The sequence below is a fragment of the Fragaria vesca genome, linkage group LG2 (genome assembly GCF_000184155.1).
Source record: "Fragaria vesca subsp. vesca linkage group LG2, FraVesHawaii_1.0, whole genome shotgun sequence".
Taxonomy (NCBI): Eukaryota; Viridiplantae; Streptophyta; class Magnoliopsida; order Rosales; family Rosaceae; genus Fragaria; species Fragaria vesca.
The window spans coordinates 1,209,034-1,235,071 of record NC_020492.1 but is presented as its reverse complement, the minus strand read 5'-3'; the positions used below and the strand labels follow the sequence as shown (position 1 = coordinate 1,235,071).

At 38.2% G+C, this 26,038-nt stretch overlaps 3 protein-coding genes across 3 annotated transcripts; all 3 read left to right on the top strand.

Moving 5' to 3' along the window:
* The first annotated feature begins 3,812 nt into the window (after positions 1-3,812).
* On the top strand, positions 3,813-8,276 carry LOC101295282 (glucose-1-phosphate adenylyltransferase large subunit 1-like). Its single transcript, XM_004289611.1, is given in 15 exon segments — positions 3,813-4,451; positions 4,544-4,666; positions 4,751-4,921; positions 5,265-5,357; positions 5,494-5,577; positions 5,660-5,715; positions 5,837-5,930; positions 6,232-6,417; positions 6,710-6,790; positions 7,025-7,111; positions 7,187-7,291; positions 7,374-7,480; positions 7,575-7,635; positions 7,767-7,814; positions 7,816-8,276. Coding segments are annotated over 15 exon segments (1,524 nt in total). The 5' UTR covers positions 3,813-4,253; the 3' UTR covers positions 7,846-8,276.
* A 772-nt stretch (positions 8,277-9,048) lies between these two features.
* Positions 9,049-19,653, top strand: LOC101297988 (SNF1-related protein kinase regulatory subunit gamma-1-like). The gene is made up of 10 exons (XM_004291978.1): positions 9,049-9,349; positions 9,465-9,647; positions 15,478-15,528; positions 16,479-16,571; positions 16,694-16,854; positions 16,987-17,094; positions 18,043-18,201; positions 18,356-18,438; positions 18,573-18,764; positions 19,275-19,653. Exons 1-10 carry the CDS (start codon positions 9,049-9,051, stop codon positions 19,651-19,653), a joined length of 1,710 nt encoding a protein of 569 aa, XP_004292026.1.
* A 2,258-nt stretch (positions 19,654-21,911) lies between these two features.
* On the top strand, positions 21,912-23,334 carry LOC101297697 (monomethylxanthine methyltransferase 2-like). Its single transcript, XM_004291977.1, has 4 exons — positions 21,912-21,993; positions 22,074-22,478; positions 22,623-22,883; positions 22,975-23,334. The coding sequence occupies exons 2-4, from the start codon at positions 22,089-22,091 to the stop codon at positions 23,332-23,334; spliced, it is 1,011 nt and encodes a 336-aa protein (XP_004292025.1). The 5' UTR covers positions 21,912-21,993; positions 22,074-22,088.
* The last annotated feature ends 2,704 nt before the right edge of the window (positions 23,335-26,038 follow it).

The following is a 26,038-nucleotide window of genomic DNA, read 5'->3' as shown; positions in this document are numbered from 1 at the left end:
AACTAATTAGTATAACAAATTAATTAACACACATATATATATATAGATATACTTAATTAATAATTAAATAACAATATTATATATATCAACATCATCACAAAATCATCATCACAACTTCATACCATCAACACAATATTATAAATTAATTAACATATATATATATATATATCTATTACTTATTAACAACAACTTCATATATATTATCAAATCATCAACCAAATCGATCAACACACATATATATATATACATATATATACATCCAACGTACTCAAAATCTATCAATTCAATCACACTCAAAATCGATAAACTCAAATAAAACTCAAAATCAACATATATACACATGTACGTACCTATATATAGCTTCACTTCTTAATTATGGACAGATTTCAACAACACCCAAACTTTTTCTCCCGTTTTTCTTCTCCCGTTTTTTTTTCTCAGATGAGCTGCTGTCCAGATCTGCGAATATAAAGAACTTTAACCGACGAAATTATATTTTTGTCGGCTATAGTTAACTTTAGCCGACGAAAATATAATTTAGCCGACGAAGGAAAATTTTGTCGGCTAAACTTTAGCCGAAGGAATATTTCGTCGGCTAATTCGTTGGCCTGGTTTTTTTTTTTGTCGGCTAAAGTCTTTCTTCTGGTAGTGTCTTCTTCCTTTACACGGATTTTATCGAGCTTGGAACGGTGTTTACGGTGGAGAAGGCGGGGGTTGCAGGTTTGAGACAATGACTGGGGAGAGGGAAAGAAGATCGGAGCGCCGGACCAAGGAAGAGGAAGAAGAAGAAAGCAGGGGGGGTAGTAAAAAAAAATCGTGTCATTGTGTAACTGGTGGATCGCACATATACGTGATGCACCTAAGATTTTTCCCTTTCATAAACACCATCTCACCTCGTCGGCCAATGCAAACTTGCAAAATGTTTTGGATCCTTAGTTTTCGGGATGAGCACTCCACCAGTACTCTTCTTACCTTCGTCTCCAGAAGTTGACACCTCCTTCTCCACCGTGGCCTGGCATGGGAAGAGACTGACCGTACACACACACATCCGATCAGCGAGCTTGGGGTCCCAGCACCAACCCACAAAACCCTCGAAGCGACAGAGTCACAGACAGATAAGGGCCACGCGGTCCAATCTGAGTAGGGCTTGTGTGGCATTATGCATGCATGCAATAAGAACCGTCCATGGGGTTGGGTTAGGTGCGTGTGCGTCCAAAAACATAAGCAGCTGACCGCATGCAACTCCTCGATGATTGAACCATATATATATATATATATATATAACGATCTACCTTGTTTCGATTTGGTTCATATCATGACCACCTTTGCTTCTTGAGAAATATCACACAAGCTTTGCAAAGTAATTCTACTATCTCACGGAACTTATATTTCATTGATATCCCTCTTCCCATTATAAGGTACAGTGTGTCATGTCTAAACAAACAATCTCCAATTAATAGTTGAAAACAACATGTAAATATATACACACCCTAGATATATACATTAGTATAAGTGATATATATATTAGTATCAATATAGTAGAGATATATACATTAGTACAAGTGATATATACATTAGTATTAATATAGTAGAGATTTGGATATATGCTCAAAAAGTTAGTCAAATGAAAAACTTCGTAATTTAATTTTAAAACAAATCTTTGTTATAAGAACTGATAGTACGTAGGTTTAATTATTTACTTAGATACATAAATTTTAATATAATTCAAATTCGTTTTAGATTCAAAACTGACCTTAGAATGGTGCTTTTAGAGGGAAAAAAAAAATCTCACATCAGAAAAAATGATGATTAGAAGAAAAATGATGATTAGAAGAATTTGATTTTCAGTTGTTAAAATTATCTCATGGATCTCTAAAATTTGTAAGCAGGCGTCCATGTGAGAGTTTAGGCTGTTGGCTCATGAATTTGCAGGGAATTCTGGAATATTGATGTTGCAGCTAGTATTTATACGATCGAGATGGTCCTGTGTTTTTATGCAGCTCATGAAACATGCATGTGGCATGTGGCATGTGTTTAACACTAACACGTATACATTCTACCCCAAAATAGGTGAAAGCCCTTCATTTCTTTCCCAATTTGGTAAGATGAAGCGTATGCAAGTTATGGGGATGGGTTGAGCCAAACACGCACTGCATGATTCACGTTTCTGATCAATATCGATCTATAGACGTCTCTTCCATCTTCATCTGTCAACTTTCGTTTGGAGGATCGCATGTACTACTACTATAGGTGCCATTAAGCACATGAAGTAGGCTCACTGAACCGAAATGTTTGTATGTCTTAATTTCCTCTCTCACATGGCTGGTTTGTGACCGTTGCATAGGAATAGAAGTGTCCATAATAGTCATAGTTTCAAACTTTCAATATAAAATATAAACGTGGATAAAGAATATGCTGCGAATCATCAGTGTTGCTTACAATTATGAACCGTAATCACGAAGTAAGACTGTTTATAATCATAAGCAAGTACATGATTACGGGTTCGTGCGAGATTATGGCTCTTGTTCAAACGCTTCCCGAATCCGGACGTTTGAAAATTGTAAGTAAATCTCAAATAAACTTTTTAAAAATTTGTAATATTGGTCCCTAATAACATGGATCGATGTCCAAATTTATATGCAGTGTTGAATTATCAAAAGCTGATTTTTGTGTTTCGAATAAATAACAAATTTTATAAGACACAGAGCTCATTTGAGAAAATCGAAAAAATGATGAAGGAAATAACGTTACACATATAAGATTGTGTATCATCATACTTTTACACAATGTATGTGGCAAATGTTTCGTTAAGTATACAAAATATACGTATCACCATAACTCATACGGCCTTTTCTAAAGGTGGATTTTTGTGTATACTAATAGTTCATACATAAATCTGATGCAGATTGCATTGGAGTTTTGGCGCAAAGTTAACAAGGATGACTATGTATCACCTTGGTTCATACGGTTGTGTATATATATATGAAGTTCTTCAAAGCCCCACATTTACAATTTGCTGCACACAAATATCTGATAAACATAATTTTCATACAGATGTTTCATGTTTGTGTATATTGCATTGCGGGTAAGGATATGGTGTGTTAATGCATAACATACATCAATTTTGTCATAAAATTATAAAATGAGTCCTCAAAGTAATAATATTAATCTTTAAAGTTGTAACATGAGTTTTTAAAGTTGTAAATTTTCAATTACATCAAGTGATAAAAATGTGTGCTTAAAATGATAATTGAGTCCTCAAAGTGATATTTACAACTTTAAGCACTCATATTACCACTTTAAAGACTAATATTACTACTTTAAGGACTCGTGTGGTAACTAATAATATTTACAGACTTTATGAACCTATATTACTATTTTGAAGACTCTATTACCACTACTATTACTACTTTCACGACTCAATTTACAACTTTAAGACAAAATTGATGCATGTTATATATTAACATATTGTAAAATTTTTTCATTGCAGTGTTATTTATACAAAATTATTTCTGTATGAATATGTGTGAATCCTATCTTTGTATTTGGAGAATTTTCTAGTAGTTATGTAACAAACTCGACAACATACAGCGATTAACTGATTAGTGTTCGGCTGATAAGGATGTAAGAGTGGAGCCTAGAAGCTCGGACTCGGGCATAGTGAACCGTCCATTATATATATATTTTTTCTTCTTTTGTTGATTAATATAACTATAGGAGACTATACCATAATTCACATCGTAACTATATAAATACCAGATTTTGCAGGTTTTCTCGTGAAGGGCTCACAAGCCAATAAAGCTCAATTCTTTCTTTCAATATCACTCACGCATTTCACTCCTGTTCCTACTTCCCTTGTGAAACAATCCAAACAGACCTCAGTCACCTCACTAAACCATTTCTACTCCAGCTCCCAAAATTTCGGTGATCTCAACTCCAAAACCCACAAAAGTGGAGTCCTCTTCTTCTCTGATTTGCTTTACCACTCTCAAAATAATATTGGTTCTTCGGCATCTGAGTATTTGGATCATTCATCTCTCAGTTTTGTCGGAAACCCCTTACCACATTTCCTGCGGTTGACGACTTTGTGTGTGATTAAGTGTCACGTAATTTTCATCTTTGTGTGATCTTTACTTTACTTGGTGACTTTTGAATTTCAGTTCCCACTTTACGGGGATTTGGGGTTACAGGTGTGAGTGTCAGAGTAGTTTATTACTGATCAGTTACAATCGTTACACTGAGACAATTTTGAAATGGATTCATGGTGTGTGACCCTGAAGCCAAACTCCCATTTTAGACAGCCAACTCAAGCTGGGCTTTGTAGTGGGGCTAATGGCTTTCTGGGTGAGAGGATCAGAGAGAGTTTGGGTAACAGGGGTTGGTTACGTCGAACTGAGAAGAAAAGACCTAGTGTTGTTCGTTCTGTTGTTACATCAAAGGACTTTGAGACGGTAATCATAATTTCTTGGAGTTTTTCGTTTGATTCTTTTGTGACTCTGTTTTTCTGAACACTTCTGATGTTGATCTCTTGGGTTTGGATTAGATCCTGAAAGTCCCAACTTACCACAGACTAAGAGTGGACCCTAAGAATGTTGCTTCGATCATATTGGGAGGAGGGGCAGGGACTCAGCTATTTCCTCTTACCAGAAGAGCAGCCACACCTGCAGTAAGAATAGTTCCTTTTATTGGGATTGTACTGGTTCAAAATTTGTGAACTTTGCAAATTATTTGTGTTGAATACCAATTGCAGGTTCCTGTTGGTGGATGCTACCGGCTTATTGACATTCCGATGAGCAATTGCATCAACAGCAACATAAACAAAATTTTCGTGCTAACCCAGTTTAATTCCACTTCTCTCAATCGCCACCTTGCTCGCACCTATTTTGGAAATGGTATCAACTTCGGGGATGGATTTGTGGAGGTAGCGAATACATTATACATCTATCATTTTGTGAGCTTATATTGTTTGAGATTGAAGTTTCCAGTGATAGAAGGAGATGAACTATTTACTTCTCAGTTAATGATCTTCTGCAGCTATGAAGTTTGCTGCGGACAGATTAGTCTCTGATATATAACGAATCTTCATGTTCTTTACTAGTTAAATGAAGTATCTGACTGTATTTCTCATGCTATTATTCATAATGATAATAAGTTACCTCTCAAAGGATTAATGTAAAAATTTGTATCCATTCCAATGTGTATCTGTTTAGTCTTTATGTTTCAAGTTTTGATTCTTCATGACTGAATTAACACTTCATGAGCAGGTTCTAGCAGCCACTCAAACATCTGGGGAAGCAGGAATGGATTGGTTCCAAGGAACAGCGGATGCTGTGAGGCAATTTGTATGGGTATTTGAGGTGGGTAAAAGAGTTTCCAATCTAGATATGCGTTAAATATAAATGGGGGAGGGAAGAGATACAACTTATATGAATGTATCTTCGGTTATTTTGATTGGCACTCTAGCTGTTTTCTGATTAACACTGGTTCTTGTAGGATGCTAAGAATAGGAACGTTGAAAATATACTGATTTTGTCTGGGGATCATCTTTATCGAATGGACTATATGGACTTTGTGCAGGTAACTATTCCGCTCCATGTAGGACTTCTTATTGTTGTGTTAGTTGTTGAATTTTGCTTATATTTTCTCTGTCATGTACCAGAGTCACGTTGATAGCAATGCCGATATCACACTTTCATGTGCAGTTGTGGGTGACAGGTGTGTTTTGTCTACTGATAACCTTTGTCAGTCTTCGTTCCTTCTATTTGTTGACAATAAAGTATGTCGATTTTTTCACTACCAAAAGTTTGAACTGTTGGATGTAATACTCATTTTCCAGCCGTGCATCTGATTATGGTTTGGTGAAGATAGACAGCAGAGGTAAAATCATCCAGTTTGCTGAAAAACCAAGGGGAGCTGGTCTAAAAGCAATGGTGAGCAAGAAACAGCGGTCTTATGCTAACCTCATTTATTTTTCTCATTTTCTGTGAGGTCTATGCGCCGAGACTGTTTTCCACCCTCGTTGAAATTCTTTTTTCTATTGCGAGCATAACGGACTGATAAAATTACAGAGATGAGATGGCATCATGAAGTTATACATATGAAATTATCTTTTCAGATTCATCTTGTTGGATGTTCCTGTGTTCAAGCATTTACAGTTAGACTTGTAAGATTACATGAATTTATGAACATTTATAGTAATTAAAAGTTCTACCCTTGGTTGATGTTATACAGCAATCAGATACAACACTTCTTGGATTCTCCCCACAAGATGCTCTAAAATCCCCATATGTTGCATCAATGGGAGTGTATGTATTTAAGACAGATATTTTACTAGAACTTCTGAAAAAGACTTATCCAAATTCGAACGACTTCGGATCTGAAATCATTCCTGCAGCAGTGGAAGAGCGCAATGTCCAAGTAAGGAAAATAGAACAGTTTATGTGTCTTCATTTACTTATCATCAGTTTTCCCTGTTTCGGTAGGAGGTGGGTTTTTCTGCCATTAGAGCTTGACTAACCCAATTTTGGGATGAAAAAGAAGTAAACTGAAGCCTAAATTGAATTGTAGCCATTTGCATGTATAGTTCATGCTTATTCATGTTTCTACTTGCGTACTCATCTGTATATAGTTAAACAATCATTGTGAAGTCCTTTTGAAAAAAGACCATCGTGAAGGAAATTAAATTATGTGCTTACTTTTGCTCCTACAGGCATATATATTCAGAGACTACTGGGAGGATATCGGAACTATACAGTCATTTTATGATGCTAACTTGGCCCTCACTGAAGAGGTAGGTTTTGCTGATTCCTTGAAGAGTAAATTGGATATTACTGACGCTTGTTATGAAAGTAGCATGCCTTTCCATTCTGTTTTCTGGGGCACCCACTATTCCAAACCGCACACAGGAGAAATGAACTGCTGTAAAGCTTTAGAAACTTAAGGATTATCTTACTAATAATTTGTGTAAACACACTATATGCGCCTCTTGTTTCCTTGATATGTGATTAATGTCTGAAAATTGCAGTTCCCGAAGTTTCAGTTTTATGACCCAAAGACACCTTTCTTCACTTCTCCTCGGTTCTTACCACCAACCAAGATTGACAATTCCCGGGTATGCTATTGTACTTGGGTGTCTTGGAAGCTTCAGCAAGCATCTTGGTTCTCATTCTTTGTATTTATTTTGCAGGTTGTGGATGCAATAATCTCACATGGATGTTTCTTGCAAGAATGTCTCGTCCAAAGTTCAATAGTGGGTGAACGCTCACGGTTAGATTATGGTGTTGAGCTGAAGGTGAATTCTTATAATTTTCCAAATTAATACTTCAAATACCGAACCTTTTTGTATACGTTTCTCTGATGACAATACATTACAGGATTCCATAATGATGGGTGCAGACAGTTACCAAACTGAATCTGAGATTGCAGCTCTGCTTGCGCGTGGGAAAGTTCCAATAGGTATTGGAAGGAATACAAAGATTAGGTATTCTCAGGACTTGAATTATAGTGCATAACTTTTGATGTTTTAATTAGAATGTCAGGTTGTCTAATTCTGTATTCATTATTCATCCTTGAAGGAAGTGTATAATCGACAAGAATGCAAAGATTGGAAAGGATGTGATCATAATGAACAAAGATGTAAGCATGGCTACCCATGGTCTAACTGGGATGCATTCATCAATTCTTTTGATCTGTAAATAAATCATTCTCTGGACAAAGATTTCAATGAAGTATGTAATTCAATCTTACAACTACTCTTGGCTTTGCAGGGCGTTCAAGAAGCAGATAGGCCAGACGAGGGGTTCTACATCCGTGAGGGAATCGTTATCGTTGTGGAGAAGGGACTAATAGAAGATGGAAAAGTTATATAAATTAATGCCTCTTACTTTCTCAAGTACAATGAGAGCGGAGTTAAAGGTGGTTCTGGCAAAAGAACCGGAAAACAGTGTGCATTGGCAGCTAGGGGATAGCTTCTGCCGGACTTTGTCTTCAAAACAGGCAAGTATCTCTTTTCAGTTCTTCCGGTACTTGAACTAGAAACATCCTTGATCCTTCAGTTCTTGTCAAATGGGAAGCATGTGCTCAATAGACAGTTAGTTTCGCGAGATGTACAAAAATAAGTTAAGAGGGCTGACACGCTGGTTGTATTCATCATATTGTAGATGCTTTCAGTATTAATATTGGTTATGAATAATGCAATAGCAGGCAGTTTGGCAAGAAGTTTTATCAAATGAATGAGTAGGAACTGCCTTGTTTAGCTGGTCCAAGTTACCTCCTGTCAAATGAATGTTTATGTGAGACGAAAAAATTACAACACATTTTTTTTTTGAAAAATGGGATATCCCAATAAGCCATAGAGAAAATAGCCCACTTCAGTTATGACCAGGAAAGCAAGAGTCTTACCCAATAAGTCTAGCACTTTTGAAATTTGAAGTTTAAACCACTCACTATTGCTATTGCTTGCGTGTCAAGTAAAAGTAAAAACAGATGTTGATGGCGGTGTAGAAATAGAAACCCAGCAGAACTTGGACTTCAAGTTTTCGAAAGATCTTATATATATACCACCCCAGATATGTGGATTGCAAAATAGAAAGCTCTTACATTTTCACAGGCGGAAACCCTAATAATCTCTCCACCACATTCACGCTTCGCTTATAGTCTTTGTTTCTATAATTCTATCTGAGACTGGAGTGTTTGTTTCTTAAAAGTTAATTCTTCGAATTCCCTCGAGGAGCTGTGTGTGTTTGTTTTCAGGAAATCTTTGAAAGCCCTGAAGTTTTCTTTCTATTTGGAACTCCTACCTCCTCTACATTCTTGCAAACAGATTGTTCCTCTTCACTTTACTTTCGAATTCCCATAGGCTTTCTTCATTCTTTCTGGATCTTGATTCTCAGACTGATTTCATCAAATACTCCATCATATTGATCTTCCATCACTTTCTTTCTCACGGTTGATCTCGACTTTTCTTTTCAAGAAACCAAGTCGAAGACGTATATCAGCAGTAATCTTTTATCCTTCTCAAGAAAACCAATGTCTGAAGAGATTCTATCAATGGCGGCTTGTGTTCCTGTCCTTGATCTTCCAGTCGGTTATAAGAGAAAGTTGAGCTTTAACGAAGATACTGCAAGATACTCCCAAAGCAATGTTCAAAGGGTAGAGCATGAGGAGTTTTGTTTCACGTCTGAGGTAAAGCATGAAGAGGATACTAGCCTCATTCAACAGGAACTTGTTAGAGACCCATCAAGTCTCGCTCATGCTGCAAACTATCTTGAGCTCAGTGACATTCAAACCGTGAAAGGTCAATTACATGTTGCTGACACCTTGATGGATTTCTCATCTTTTGATGAAACCAGTATTAACCATAATAGCAGCACGACAACATTGCCATCATCTGATAAAGATAATGTTCTTAATGCTTGCGCTACTGATCTCGTTCAGCCGCACCTTCTTACAAACCCAACGTACAGCTTTCATTTTCATTGACAACAATGTGATCAATCTTGATGATGATGATAACGACGAGGATGAAGTGTACATCGTGATCAATCTTGAGGGTGATGATGATGAAGCCAATTCAGTACTGCAGCAGTCCATTACAACAGCACAGACGATTCATCTCACTGAGGAAGTCAAAGAGAGCAGTCTTAAAGGCAACAATATATGATGTTCAACCTTGTCCAACAGTGACAGATTTTTCATTTTTGGATAGCAGCGTTGATAGTCAAATGCAGCATTCAGATAATGATCAGGACAGGATATATGATGATAGTCATACAATAGGGATCAGTGATGACTTAGATTTTATGAAATTCATGGACTTTGAAAAATTAGACTTCTATGGGGATGATTTCGACTTGATCAGTCTTGGTTGTGATTCTCTGGAATTGCCTGGAACAGATTCATTAGTGGATGCGCGCATCTTTTCCATGCTTGCAGCAGCCCACAATAGAAGTCAAAGAGAGCAATGGAATTGAGGTGGTGATCTGTTGGTATAAGATTTATTGGCAATCCCTTATGGTCAAAACACACAAGGCACAAACTGCTCATGTCCTGAAGATATAAGATAGCTCAAGTGAAGATTGAAGACCTGACTGTTTTCAACTGCATCAGGTAGTTCATGTGCATATGCATCACATATTCTTCACTGAGGATGACAGTTTCACTTGCCATCCTAGATTAGATGATACCCATGTTTGTATCTGTCCTAATTTCTAAGTCTGACCATGTGCATATTCAAATGTATTTGCTTCAGTTGTTAAGTATTTGAATTTCAAATCCTTTCAGCAAAACATTAGTTTATTTGTACTTGAGCTTCAAGTCAGTCTAGGGTGGTGTGGCAAACCAACCTGTGACCACATGACTAGAGCCTCATTGAGTCCAGTTGGGTTTTTGTGATACACAAACTAAGTCAGTGGCTATACCTTGTGATGCACCGCCCAAGCTATCAGCTATCCTAAGTGCCCTCTTAGGAAAAGTAATTTTGTAGAGTCTTTGTGCCTGACTAAAATTGATTAAGTTTTTTAAAACCATTTGTCTTTTTCTGTTGGCTTCATTCCCATTTGGGAAAGTCTCACCTTGCTTTGCTTTAAGCGTGCTGGATCTGTGATCCTATATGTCCTACTTTTAGTGAGACAAATCACTACAGTCCAAATATGAAGCCATCTTGATTTAGCAATTGTGCCTGCCCTTTCATGGCTGGTACTTTGCCTATATATATGAGGCTCTGCTCCTCATCATACTCTTTGGTTGTTGAAAATTGTCTTTTGCATTATCTCCCTTTGAGTCTTAGCATTATTGCTTCTTTGCTCCTTTACTCTAAGTCTTCCTCGTTGATTATAAATCTTAAAGCTGAGCACCAAAACATTTTCAAAACCCATATCATTGTTCATTGTTCATGCATACCTTGAGAGCTGTCTAGGTGATGCAACCCGGTGAAGTCTTCATAGAGAATTAGCTAAGGAGTTAGTTAAGTTCGTGTGAAGCAAGTTGTAAGCTGTCTTAGAGAATTAGCTAAAGGTGTTAGTTAAGTTCTGCTTTGAAGTTTAGCATAGTCCTATGTGTAAAACACTTGAGAGATAAGAGAGCAAGTTCAGTTGAGTGCTAGTGGTTAGACTAAACAGTATGGCTAGGTGTTTTGTCATCCTCTGAGTTGTGAGTCTTGTAAGAAGTGTGTTTACAATAGTGAAAAAGTTTGCCTCTCAAGAGTTAGAGACACGTAGTTTTTCTCCCTGGTTGCAAGGTTTCTGCGAATAAAAACATATTGGTGTTATATCTTTACTTTCTAGTATTTGCATATTTACATTCATAACTTAGTCTAACAGCAAACAGGATAGCCAAATCTTTGCTATTCTTGTGTGCGTGATAGAGCAAAAAGTTGTCAGGGCCTATTCACCCCCCCCCCCTCCCCTCTCTCTCTCTAGGACCTTCATGATCATAGACTGATAGTGTCCATCTGATCAATTCAGAGCTCACTTCTTTTCTATTGTAAACAGTGTACTAGTGCTATTGCAATTAGTTTATGAATGGTAACATATTTGACCTATGTTGCACGAACATGGACATAGATATGGCGACACAATACGTTTCGACACGGCAACTCAGAAACTGCATTTTCGACACGGCTTAGACACGGCAAATATAATTACTTATTTATATATTTCTAGTTAATAAAAAAAATGCTCAAATATGAATAAATTCATCACATTGGTTATATAATGTTCTAAATTAAAGCAATTGCATAACTGTAACAAATAACATAGAAGAGAGTTAATATTTAATCTAAAGGAAGATTACCAAATAGTTCTATCCAATTCAACACATTCATCAAACTGAATGAAAATCCGGCTTTCCTAACCCCATAACAACACCAACTGCCTAAAACCCCATAACTGATGAGGTATAAACTCAATTTTGCAAAGTCTCAAATGTCTAGCTCAATCCCATCCTATCAGCAATTGAGCAATATCATGACACTTAACATCACAGTGCAGATGCTTCAATAGCACATTGCCTTACAAATCTATAAGTGGTATCAGAATGATCATAAAATGATAAAATCTTATATGTTTTTCTATTACTACAAATAAGACTGTAATCACCAAACACTTCAAAGCTGAGATTAAGACTGACCTTACAACCAAAGAGAGGGTTTAGGCTGCCGGCGGCTGTAGGCGGAGGAAGAGTCGCTGTGACAGAGAAAGGCGACGCCGTTCTCGTTTTTCTCGCAGAGCGGCGTCGGCGAAGGAACAATTGCATTGACAGGGAAAGGCGACGTCGTTCTCGCAGTGACAGAGAACAGTGATGACAAGACCCACCCCGAATTTCACCCTGAACCCGAAGTAAATCCTGCGGGGACCACCTCCAAGGAAAGTTTACCGAAAAATTCGACATAACCTCCCTTGAAAATGGACAACCCTTCCTAATAAAACCTGCAAACACTTCTGAAAATTTAAATCCAACCATAAACTCTTGGAGCCTTCGTGCTCCCCCAAATCACAACACCACCCAAAATAAATACTAACTTTAAACAAATCTCATAACCAACCATTTATAGGTTCAGAGCAACTCTAATAGGAAGAAAGGAAACATAATAAATTAACAAGCGAAAGCTATATGATGACTATGCCTCATCTCCATGTACGCCCGACCTCAACTATGCAATCCTGTAAACTGGGCATTTTAAAACGAAGAGCCCAGGGGAAAACATTTAATAACGTTAGAGTGAGTGAGCAAAAATAAATTAATAAAATAAAATATTTATGTTTTCCCAAATCAATTTCCAAGGAAAAATCGAATGCATGCCGCAAGCGATAAAAACTTTTATCTCATAAAATATCGAGCCTCTCAGGCTCTAACATATATGTATGTATTTACACACGTCCATACTCCCTATATAAATTCATGGGTCTATATAGGGCTACTACGCTCGCGTCCAACGCTCACGTCACGCCTTAATGCGGTGCTACACTACGCCATTAAGGTGGACAGACGGATGTATAAATATGTGTCCATACCCCCTATATGAATTAGACACTCATATAGGGCTACTACATTCGCGTCCAACGCTCACGTCACACCATAATGCGGCTATATGCTACGCCATTAAGGTGGACAGACACATAGGGCTAGCTAGCATTTATATACATACTCTCTCATAAATACATATTTATATCCACCGAAAATCTCATTTTCAGTAACTCTCCAAGAGAAATAAAATCGTCAAAATAAAATGACGTCAAAATGCTCCACAACATTAATTGTTCATCTATGAACTATAGCATGCATTTTATTTAAAACAAAAGTCCACTCACAGTATGAGGCCTAAGCCTTCCAATGCTTGGAATACTCCTCGAGCGCTGCCTCCAACTAATCACACTCTCTAGCCAATCCCACGTCTGACGATAAACAGAAGAATAAATTGGTCAGACCGGACTCCAATAATCATTAACGATTCGACTTCTTCCTAGTTTGACTAGGTTTACTGAGTTGACCAGGATTGACCAAGTTTGACCAATTGATTTATGATTAGCCAACTAACGAAGCCTCGACAATTTCCACTTTAACCTTTGACTTAACAAATTGGGTTACCTTGATTACTCTACCATCCAATTTAATTCCAACAACCATCTTAATAATTCAATTACAATTGATTCTTCATCCAAACAATCCTCAATCACTCTCTCTATACAACTTCACACCATACTAAGGGCACCCAAAATGGGTTTCCATAAATAGAAAGTTTTCAAAAAGGGAATGTTTCCCCAAAATAGGAACTTTCCTCACTTAGAAAGATTTCCGATTATAAACCGACAAACTTTCCTATTTATAAAACAACGCAAAAAAAAAAGGAAAACTTCGATAACTACCTCAACTGCTCTTGTCGGACTAACTGCCTTCGCCGGATTCCGACGACTTGCCGGAATATTCTGCCGGATTCCGGCCACTTGCCGGAATTTCGCCATGACCTCCCTATATCCTTCAATATACCGAGTTCTAGACATACAAACACAAAATAACCAAAAGCAGTCATTAACCATCTCCAAACCACAAAGGAACAACATAGCAGCACCCAAAAATCGATACTTACCTCCACTATGCCCAAATGAAAATCCAGTGGCTCCTCCCTACTAAAACTCATCATACAGGTCCTTTAGCTACTTCCAAATCAAGAACTAGCATCCTAGAAGCCATGACATGGAGCTCACTGGCCTAGGAACCACTGCCTCAATCGCCACCTCCACCAAAGCATTTCCACACAGCTTCAGGTCCCCCTCCAGCCTTTGCTCCGCCTCTCTTCGGGTTAGGGTAACACTAGGAGAGGGAAGGAGACCGCCGAGCCTCTCGGGAACGCAGTCGCCAGAGCTCGAGCCTTCATAGCCGTCGTCCCTGCCGGAGCTCGCCGAAAATTGTAGAACACAGTCGAGCTTTCCTTAGATCGATCACCACCGAATCGAGATGAAAGTGTGATCCATGGACCGGGTTTTGAAGAGGAGAAGGAGAGGAAAAGATCGGTGGTAATTTCTTGACCAGAGGTGGCCGGAATCGACGACGCTGTGCCGGAGAGAGTGGAGGCAGGCGGAGAAGAAAATAGAGAGAGCTAGCTCGGGTCAACGCCCGAGTGTGGGTTTGACAAGGTCAACCCATCTGTTTTCCCTTTATACCCGAACCAACGGTCCAGATCGAAACCCTAACTGACCAGATGGCCAAGATTAAAAGTTATAATCTGATTTCAGAAAAATTAACTATAACATCAAGCCTTCGATAAATCGTAGAAAATAACTCGAAACTCCAAAAATAATTAGAGGACACCGATGAACTCGTATCGACGCGCACTAAGACCTCGGGTCCATAAAAGAAGAACTTGACATTTTGAGAAAAACTCGACAATAAAGTCGAGTGTTAAATTACCAAATTACCGAGCACGGTGAAATTCTTCAGTAACTCGTGCAATACCTAGTAAATAGGTAAAATTGGGTCCAGGATGTTACAAGTGATGTCGTTCCTCGGCTTCCTTTTTCGTCGTTCCTCTTCTATGCGGCTTTGTTAAAGTGGGCTTCCTCTTCGATTAGGTTTTAGACTTTTAGTTATGTTTTTTTTTCCCCCAATCAATACACGCTGACGTGGCGTGTCGGACGCTGACATGGCGTGTCGGTCAACGTGTCCAAAAAGTCAACTTTTTGGACGCGTCACGTGGCTATCGGACACACATTTTGGTGTATCGTATCGGTATTGGTGTGTCGGGAGTGTCGGACACTCCGAGACTCCATTGGGGTGGAGTATAGGTGTAACACAGTATTTGACAGATTAAAATAACACCATAATGAATATACTGATCATCATAATGAAATTGGTTTATTTTTATTTCTGCATTGTTTATTCCCACCAACCCCGTTGTTATTCTTTCTGCATTCTTTCGCAACAGCGCTTCAAACATCGCAAATGTTTATTGCTTTGTTATTCTTTCTGCATTGTTTTATGTAGGCTTTTTGGCTAGTGTTTTCTTTATGTATTCGGCTATTGTTAGTGGTAGAGGTTTGTCTGCGTGTGTAACTTGCTTGCTGGGCCACACATTGTATTATGGGGTACCAGTTTCCTTGCTTGAAGAAATGACGTCGTTTTTATCGGAGCTTAGCTAATTTTCTTGAAAAAAAAAAATAAAATCTCAAATAATAACTTGCGTCTCATCAATCCGACATTCGTATAATCTAAGCACCCTTGTTTCGAGAAATTTTTAAACACTACGGGAGGACCACGTGACAGTCTGACGTGGTCCTACGTTCCAATCAAATTTAGACATGTGGATTTTTTACAACTAAAATATAAACAAATATTTTCTATTTTTTGTGAAATGACATTCATGGGTATTTAGCAAGTTCAAACTATAGTCTAGGGTATAGGGTTTAAAGTTTAGGGTTAGAGTTTAGGGTATAGGGTTTAGGGTTTAGGGCTTAGGGTTTAGTATTAAAAAAACAACAGAAAACCTAAAATAGTCTTTGACAAAATAACTGAAATAATTTTTCGTGAAGAAAATCTACATATCTAAATTTGATTGAAAAGTAAAACCACATCAGACTGCCACGTGGTCATCCTGTAACACTGAAAAATTTCTCCCTTGTTTCAGAAATACAAACAACTGGCTAGTAAACGTGTCATTAGTGTTAAAAATAGACACAGAATTGCTTGTCAAAAAAAATCAGAGAGAGCAGAAAAACACACAAGTGAAGAAAATGCCAAAATTGCTTGTCATAAATCATAATGCTGATTAACACCGGAAACTAACGTGGAGGTCTCTGCTTTTGACGTCTGTCCGACCCAACACTTCTAGGAGCAAAGGGTTTGGAAAAATTTGAACACACGAAGGAGATCATAGAGGTGGAAAAGTAAAAAGTTGGTTTTCTATCTTTGAGAAAGGAGGAAGATGAGTTTGAAGCAAATATAGGATGTAGCTGAAAGCGCACAAACTGGGTTGGTGGGAAACAAAGACCGCACCCAACAAACTGATTCGGGCACCGCTCTCCAACCCTTTCTTAATCGCATTCCCATCAGTGCTATCCCCGGCATCCAAAACTCACCTGGTATTATAACATTTGCTCCATTTCGTATTTCCTTTTTCTTTTTGTTACGTTTGTTTGTGATATATCGTGTCTGATTAAAGCTCCCCATTTTGAAAATGGTTGTGTTTTAAATGAATGACAAGTATTGGCATTGAAAACTGGGGATAGTGTTAGAGATGCCATACATTTGTTGTTTGAGAAGAATGTGTGTGGTGCGCCCATTGCTGATTCCGATTCAGGCGGATTTTCGGAACCCTTCATTGGTTTCATTGATTTTGCAACCGTGCTTCTCTGGTGTCTTGAGGTAGGCTATTTCATTTTCTGCAGAAATTTGATGCACTTGCACAAACCCAAAATGAGAAGTTATAGGTAGTTATATACTTTACTTATTGACGCAATTGAATGCTGAATGTTCTAATGAAAATTTCATTTTGAGGAATGTGAAAAAGAGGAAAACCGCAGCAGAGACACTGGGAAGGAAGAGGTTGGCAACTATGGTTTTTTTGCCAGGCTTGAACAGCATCCTCAAATTGGCCAAACCAAGGTCATATGACTCTTATCTCTGTATTTCATTTGTTTACTATGATGATTAGTATCAGCACTTCCCGGTAGACTAGTTTTACTCCCTTGTGGGGATGCATGACACTTTGATGACCGATATGCTCCTGTAAATAAAGTTGCAGTGGAAAAATGGAGTTCCGATTTTGTTAACTGGCAATTTTGCATTTAATCAATGGTGTACCAATGCATTTTGCGCTTGAGGCAAATAATATTTGACCACCACTGCTTGTTTCATAAACAAGTAGGCCTCTTAGATCACAACCATAGCTTTGAGTTCCAAACTATCAAACATCATATAAAATCAATATATCTAGGCATTGGTTTATGAGACTTCAATAACCTTTCCTCATGAATCAAAGTTAATCTCACCAGTGGTAACTTGAATACTAAAAGTCAGTTGTTTATTGTCCTTGTTTTATGCAGTTTTTTCCCTAGTCTTAAAATTCAATATCTAACTACTCTGTATTGTTCAATACTGAGTCTTAATTAGCTCATGGCGTCCAAGGTAGTCTGGTATTCAAAATATCTCAAGGTAACTTGCGAGCTATTTTCCTGACATACCTGCCTCCTAAAGATTGTGAGGTTTATTAGGATAATCCAGTTTCAAGGCCTGGTCAGTAAAGGGGGTTCGGGGAATAACATCGTATCAACAAAAAAGAAGGCATGGTTATCGCATGTACTTTTTGGTAACAAAACCAGAAGATCAAACTGCCACTAGTATGATGATGGTCTGGGAATACAAATCCTTTTCGTTTGTAGGTTCAGCAGGAGTATTCAAGAGGACATAATTAGTACCATTGAGCATTTTCTCTTCTTCTTTTATTACTAACAATAACATGAATAAGATACAAATTGTTTATGTGCGTATATACATGTATTTGATCACGTAACATATATTTGATCTTAATCCTTTCTATTTGAATAATGATAGATTGGTGAGCTAGCCAAGTCTTTTCTATGGGACTCATATTTTCCTGTGCACATAGATGAGACACTATTCCATGTTCTGCTGTTGCTTTCAAAGCACCGGCTGCACGTTGTGCCTGTTATAGAGCGTACCAATTCTCAGCTGACTGGATTTATTTCACAGGTATATCGACCACGAAGCTCTCTTTTGATAAACGGTACCAATGAAAATTCGTATCAAGTAATAACAAAGTATGATGTTCTTTGAAGTTAAATTAAGTAATGATGGACGAAATTCCTGAGTTTTAATTTTGTTTTTTCTTGTATGCTTTGCATAGCATGGAGTGATCCATTTGCTGCTTCAATCAAGTGGTTTGGACTGGTTTGATAGCATTGCTAACAAACTTGTATCAGACGTCCAGTATGCAAAGCCAAATTGTTTTCTTGCTTTCCTCTTTTGTTTGGATCAAGAATCAAGCTATAGATATATACTTCACAAAAATAATTAATTTCTCAATCATTTTGAATTGCATCTCCACTAATGGTGTCATTCAGGATTGGCAGTGGACATCATGTTGTGCATGTATATGGAGATCAAAGCATAGCAGAAGCTCTACATATTCTGTGGAAAAACCAAAGTCATGTAGTTGCCGTCATCAGTAGAGAGAGTAAAAGGCTCATTGGTAGCATAACAAACAGCGACATCTACCTTCTCTTAGAGAATGATAACATTTTTCGCAGTATAAAGTAAGTCACATTCCTAGTCTCCTATTTTAGACAAGTTTTGCTTGCTTACTGGTGTCCGTCCTAGGGGTTTTGTTTATAATAAAGTTAGGTTGAGATAGGAGAAGGAAAGTATTTTCCATTGTCCCCTCACCAATGTAGAACTGGCGATGGGTTGAGGGCTGTGGTATTGGTTTTTTTTTTTTTTTTTCAGCTCAAAGCATATTTTGGTGAGTTGGGATGCGATGGCCCAACATCTTGTTGAGCTCTGTCTTTAGGAGTTAATGCTGAATTTTGTCCAAAAAGTTGAGGTGCAGTTTGAGAAGTATATCCCTATACTCGTAGAGAAAGGATTAGTGTACAAATTATGGATTTCAGTTGTTTTTATAGTTGTTAAGGTAGGTTCATATGTTTAGGCATTATTGTTCAATACTTCTACTGTTCCATTGATTAACATTGAAATATTTTTAGAGAAAGGAGATGATCATACAATACTGCATGTTTAATCCTGTTGCTTTAATAATACAAATGCAGTACTCTAACTGTGGAGAAGTTCATTCACATGGAGCCAAATAAAACAGGCACTGATGCAACAATCGAACGAGACCTGGGGGCTCTTCTGTCAGCAGGATTTATCCAACTGAAGAATGGATTCTCACCAAGAATGGACTCACCGGTCACGAACAAGAGAACCCACACCCTGCTGCAAGTCATGAGAAATATGGCAGACACTAATAGCAGCTTCAGCTTTTTGGTTGATGATTTACATCGGGCTGTAGGTTTGCTCACATTAAGAGACGTGATCATCCACTTTGCTCCACCAGGCATCGATTCCAGTATCCATGGTGTAGGGTTCTTTGAATCAGCTCTGGAACAGAGTGGGTGCCATGTCCATAATGGAACCATAGTCTGATAATAATTGATTCTCCCTAACTATTAAGTATAAGGTGACTACACTAGATCTGCTAAAGACTAGATCTACTAAAGACCACGCTCCTATACGCAGGTATTGTTTCGTTATCTTTTGGACCTTTGTGTTTAGCTGGTTGTGTAGTTTTAGGTTGTACTGTAGATTCCTTGATGGGCAGGCGGCGACATCCAGATCGATGAGTAACATTACATCTCAATATATTGCTACATGCATGTTCTTATGTTCAAGTCAGAACCCATTTGTTCCATAATCCATACACACTACGTCATAACATCATCATCGCGATTTGACATTTCATAGTATTATTAGAACAAAATTTGGTGTCGATTCAGCATATGTCTGATACTATGTTACACCGATACTCCACCCCTATTCCGACACACCGTTATCGATAAGATACACCAAAATGTGTGTCCGATACGTCACGTGGCGTGTCAATACACGTTGACCGACACGCCACGTCAGCGTCCGATATGCCACGTTAGCGTGTATTGACTGGAAAAAAAAAAACAGAACTAAAAGTCTAAAACCTAATCGAAAAGGAAGCCCACTTTAACGAAGCCGCATAGAAGAGGAACGACCAAAAAGGAAGCCGAGGAACGACGTCGCCGTTCTCTGTCACTGCGAGAACAACGTCGCCTTTCCCTGTCAGTGCGATTGTTCCTTCGCCGACGCCGCTCTGCGAGAACGACGAGAACGGCGTTGCCTTTCTCTGTCACAGCGACTCTTCCTCCGCCGACGTCGCCTCCGCCTACAGCCGTCGGCAGCCTAAACCCTCTTTTTGGTTGTAAGGTCAGTCTTAATCTCAGCTTTGAAGTGTTTGGTGATTGCAGTCTCATTTGCAGTAACATAAAAACATATAAGATTTTAATCATTTAATTTTATGATCATTCTGATACCACTTATAGATTTGTAAGGCAATGTGCTATTGAAACATCTGCACTATGATGTTAAGTGTCATGATATTGCTCAATTGCTGATAGGGTAGGATGGAGCTAGACATTTGAGACTTTGCAAAATTGAGTTTATACCTCAGTTATGGGGTTTTAGGCAGTTGGTGTTGTTATGGGGTTAGGAAAGCCGGATTTTCATTCAGTTTGATGAATGTGTTGAATTGGATAGAACTATTTGGTAATCATCTTTTAGATTAAATATTGACTCTCTTTTATGTTATTTGTTACAGTTATGCAATTGCTTTAATTTAGAACATTATTTAAGCAATGTGATGAATTTATTCATATTTGAGCATTTTTTTTATTAATTAGAAATATATAAATAAGTAATTATATTTGCCGTGTCCAAGCCGTGTCGAAAATACAGTTTTTGAGTTTTACCGTGTTGTCGTGTCGGTACGTATCGTGTCGCCGTATCCGTGTCCGTACAACATAGGTCTGATAGCATGCATGCATTTGATGCAAAACTTGTAGACTGCATCATCTACGAACACGCAACTAGCTACCAAGATGCTGCTATGTGGCTAATAAGTATGATGTATATAACAATCACAAAAGAATAGGCTGGACAAATTAACAGTCAAATATGTTTTTAAGTTTACACGGTTACGTGTATAACCGTGTATGGTGTATCAAAGTGGAACATGTCGACAGCTCACAAAAAAAAAAAAAAATCGATATGAAGATCGCTGGGAAATGGAGTGATTAAAAAAAAATGCGAAGCGATCGCGAGTTAGAAAGTGGATGCAGAGAATCATTTTGTCAAGGGACAATGCCACAACGGTTTTTTTTTTTATTTTTTTATATTTTATATTTTTTTTATCAAATGCCACAACGGTTTTAGTGATTTTTTTTTGGTATCAAATCCCCTGGGCCCTTTTTTGTAGTACTGCTAAAAAAATAAAAAAATAAAAATTTGTCCGCGGCTTTACCCTCTATTATATATATATATATTAATTTAACATAAATGTCACTTTAATTAGAAGATCAAAATAATTAGTCAAATCAATCAAACTATAGCAAATGTGAATATGTGATACATAGCTCCTGAGTTGTTTACGTGGAAAGCATATATAACTTATTCGGCTTCCAAACAAAACAATAACAACTTTATCAACGAAATATTAACAAAACGTTTGAAACGTGAATCAGAGACCCCTACCAGTTGAGCCAAGTCCTAGTACCATGCATGTTAGCTCACATATTCTGCTGCTATAAAATGCACAAATGTTCTAGTAGAATATGTACTAAACAGTAAGAGCTAGAAAACCAATACCAAAAACTTGAGAGACAATGGAAGTAGAGCAAGTTCTTCACATGATATGGCGGAAATGGAAAAATAAGCTACGCAAACCACTCACTACTTCAAGTAAGTGTCTCTGTATCTCTCTTGTTAAATTTTCATTATGAAAAAGATTAACACGGTCTAGCTGGTTTTATTTGTTTCAGAGAGCTGTGATTTCGATGGTGAAGCCTATTGTGGATGCAAGTTTAGAGGAGTTCTGCAGCACTTTCTTCCCGGAGTGTCTGAAAGTAGCAGACTTAGGATGCTCTTCGGGACCAAATACCCTTCTGGTGGTATCAGACATAATTGAAAATATCCGAAACACGTTTCGAAAGCTCAACCTTCCCCCGCCATCGCTCCAAGCACTCTTGAACGACCTTCCCCGGAACGATTTCAATACGGTGTTCAGGTTACTTCCTGGCTTCTATAAGAAGCTCCATGAAGAAAATGGGAACAAGTTGGGTTCTTGTTTCATTGCAGCAATGCCTGGTTCCTTTTATGGGAGGCTCTTTCCTGACAACTCTCTTCACTTTGTTCATTCATCTTATGCTCTCATGTGGATCTCTGAGGTTGATATACACTCTTGATTGTCGTTTGTCACTTGTGGTCTTTTTCTTGTACGTTTATTTCAGTCTTTTCTATGATGATAATAATATATGCGTCATCGATTAACTAATAGAATTTCAACATGATCAATCTCTATATATGAGCAGGTTCCAAAAGGTTTGGTAACAGAAGGAGGAGAGGGACTGAACAAGGGGAACATATACATATTTAAGACAAGCTCACCTGCTGTGTTTAATGAATACTTTGAGCAACTCAAAAGGGACTTCACTGTCTTTCTGCGATCTAGGGCACACGAGCTAGTCCCGGGAGGTAGTATGGTTCTCACAACCATGGGCAGCATAAAGAGCAATGATCCCCTCTCCATTTGGGAATTCGTCGGATTGAAACTCCATGACATGGTTTTAGATGTATGCATGTGTACACATTCAAACCCCTCTTTGTTTAGGCTGCTATGATACGTACATTTTACTGTAACTGATTCACAAAAATTAATTTCAGGGTTTGATCGAGGAGGACAAGTTGGACAGATTCAATTTGCCATACTACGCGCCCACAACAGATGAGGTAAAAGAGGTGATCGAGGCGGAAGGGTCTTTTACTTTGCAAAACCTTGAAGCTTTCAGAAATGACTGGGACTCTTACATAAAACAAGCCAATAGTGACCTTGACAAGAAAGCAAGGGCTGCAATACTCTCCACTGACATAAGGGCTGTGGGAGATCCTATTCTGGCCAGCCAATTCGGAGAGGAAGCCATGGACGATTTGTTTCGCAGGTTTGAAGAAGTTGTTCTTGATCACATGGAAAAGGAAAAATGCCAGTTCATTAACCTGGTTATCTCGTTAACTAAGAAGCGTTGAATATGAATTTGCTCCAGAGATCGATCTATGTTCCGTTGCTTTGTTTATAGAATGGTATTTCTTATTGCTTGCTGTGTGCAAGTCCTAGCCAGTAACTACTTTCTACTATATGGAATTTGGATCAGGGCCGGCCCAATGTTTTGAAGGGCCCTGTGCGAAACAAAATTTGGGACTTTTGGGTTCGATGCAGAAAAAAAAAATCAAATAATTAAATAAATATGAAGATAGTTCAATAGTAGTATTCAATCAAGAAACAACCAGTAAAGTTATATCGTTATTTTTTATTTCAAGATACTTATATCATTACTTGTGTTGTGAAAAATTGATATTTGGACAATCGTGATGTTGATGAATTTGGATCAAAAGTTGAAAAAAAAAAAATTAATAATGTATGAGAGATTTTTCTAGAGCAAGATTAAAGACAACAAAAAAAATTCAAAGGATTACAATGAAAAAACAAAGAAGTTGGGGGCCCTTTCTAGTTTATAATAAGGTAAAAAGAAAAAGAAAAGTAAATAATAAGAAGTTGGGTTTCACTTCCCAGATCCACAGAACCCAAGAGAAAAAGTCAAAAGAAAAACCAAAAGAAAAGAGCTGATTGACATGAATTGAACATGGGAGTGATGAGACCTGATGTACAATTCCCTCCTTGAACGTCCGCTTTGACCAACTCGACTACACACACTTTTCCAACATCTTAAAGATTTTTAATACATGATAAAAAATTTAATACCAGAAAAAAAAAAGCCCTTTGCCGGCCAGGGGCCCTGTGCGGCCGCACGGCTTGCACTACCCCAGGGCCGGCTCTGATTTGGATGCATGCTATGATGTACTTTGATAATTAACTCATCTTTAGCTGACATAATATTACAAAAACATATTATTAGAAAGACGAGAAAAAGTGCTTTGATGGTCACTCAAGTGAAATATACTTATACATCTATTTTGTGAAGAAAATTGGATCACAAGTTAAATGAACATCTAATTAAGATTTCATATGCTTTACTTTTTTAGTTTAAGATACGGAAATGATGAACTACTGTATTGTGAACTTATGATAATCTAATAAGCTATATATTTTGCTGGGTCGTTGCTCCATTATAGAGTATCTAAGAGATCAATCATTTGATCTAAAAAAAATTAATAAAACTATCATGCCGGGTGCAACCGGTTATGTTAGTTTCATAGCTAGCTAGTTTTCTCGTTGGTAAAATAAATAATTCATTATTTAAAAAAGTAAAAAATAATTCATTATTAATGGACTGAACCTTGCTCGTTTAAACAGATCCATATAACAAATAATCTCTGTTTGAGCCCAGCGGGGATTTTGGTCCAAGACTCGCAATAAGTTTTGGATAACATTTGGGCTAGTACTTGTGGCCCTTTTTTAAATATGAAGCCCATGTAGGGTGGCGAGCTCTGGCGACGCGCGAGGTAGAATTTAGCAAGGACTTTGGTATCCCGCGAGGTTCGTTACCTTGCGAGATCCTCGTTTCAGTTCGCATAGGAGTCTACAGTGCTTTGCGAGGTGGGGCGGCATTAGAAGCCTAAGCGGAGTCTGTTATGACACGTGTCACGTGGGTAGCACAGTTCGCGGGCGAGTTGTTTCCTTGTGGAATTATAATTGTTGAGTCCGAATGGGTTTGTGATTATAAATCTATCAGGTAGCAGCAGGGTGCTATATAAGAGAGCCCGACAACAATTCAAGACACACAATCAAATCATACAAAACTACAAACAAATCTTTGAGCATCCTCGAAACCCTAAAGTTCTAAGTGCACCTCGCCTTAGTTCTCAGAGCCCGTTCGGACTCGCCCTTTCTTCCTGATTATTGCTCTGCTCGCTCTAACAGTGAGTATCGATTCATAGGTGAACAGAGGTTTGCTCGTAATCCCTCGTCCGTGAGGTGGCACCGGAAACCCTTTCGCTTGATTAGAAGTCTAGCACAACGCACTCATTCCGCGCCCGCAACCTTGTTTTTTACTTTTAACGTCACCGGAGTTACAACTCTACCCCTGCTAAGACGCGTGGCCAAAACATTGGCACGCCCAATGGGACCGGGAGTTTAACATTCTTGTCACCATTAGGAAGTCAGGCGGATCCCCGTACAGGAAACCCTCGATTTCTTGTCTCAAACACAAGTCACCACGTTACCAACCTCACAACAGCGCGGCCTGTAGCTTGCTCACGAAGGATCAAGTCTTAACTCGGTTCGGAAATCCAGATTTCAGAGAACCTACTGACACGACCCACCCCGAATTTCACCCTGAAACCCAGAGTAAGTCGTGCGGGGACCACCTCCAAGGAAAATTTACTGAAAAGATTAAAAAAATCTCCCTTGCAGATGGACAACCCTAACTCGAAAATTTCATATTACACTCTTAATTTAACACTTCTGAACATCACATAATATACAAAAATTCTAAAGTATTCAGAGCTACTAAACACAAGCGGAAGCAAGAAAACATGAGTAGGTTGAACAGGTAACCTACTGGCGAAAACTGGCAGAAATGCGGGTGACTATGCCTCGTCTCCTACTAGATTCAACCCGAACTCTGCAGACTGGGCAATTTAAAACGAAGGGCCCAGGGGAAAACATTTAATAACGTTAGAGTGAGTGGACAAAAATAAAATAATAAATAAAATATTTATGCTTCCCCAAATTAATTTCTAAGGAAAAATCGAATGCATGCCGCAAGCGATA

What these genes read in the sequence shown, in the direction of transcription:
- LOC101297988 (XM_004291978.1), top strand. Translation starts at nt 9,049, where the DNA reads ATGGCGGCTTGTGTTCCTGTCCTTGATCTTCCAGTCGGTTATAAGAGA. An exon ending in CTCATCTTTTGATGAAACCA is followed by an intron (nt 9,350 to 9,464) that starts GTATTAACCATA and finishes CCCAACGTACAG; the next exon opens with CTTTCATTTTCATTGACAAC. An exon ending in AACATTTTTCGCAGTATAAA is followed by an intron (nt 18,765 to 19,274) that starts GTAAGTCACATT and finishes ATACAAATGCAG; the next exon opens with TACTCTAACTGTGGAGAAGT.
- LOC101297697 (XM_004291977.1), top strand. Translation starts at nt 22,089, where the DNA reads ATGGTGAAGCCTATTGTGGATGCAAGTTTAGAGGAGTTCTGCAGCACT. An exon ending in CTCTCATGTGGATCTCTGAG is followed by an intron (nt 22,479 to 22,622) that starts GTTGATATACAC and finishes ATATATGAGCAG; the next exon opens with GTTCCAAAAGGTTTGGTAAC. An exon ending in TCCATGACATGGTTTTAGAT is followed by an intron (nt 22,884 to 22,974) that starts GTATGCATGTGT and finishes AATTAATTTCAG; the next exon opens with GGTTTGATCGAGGAGGACAA.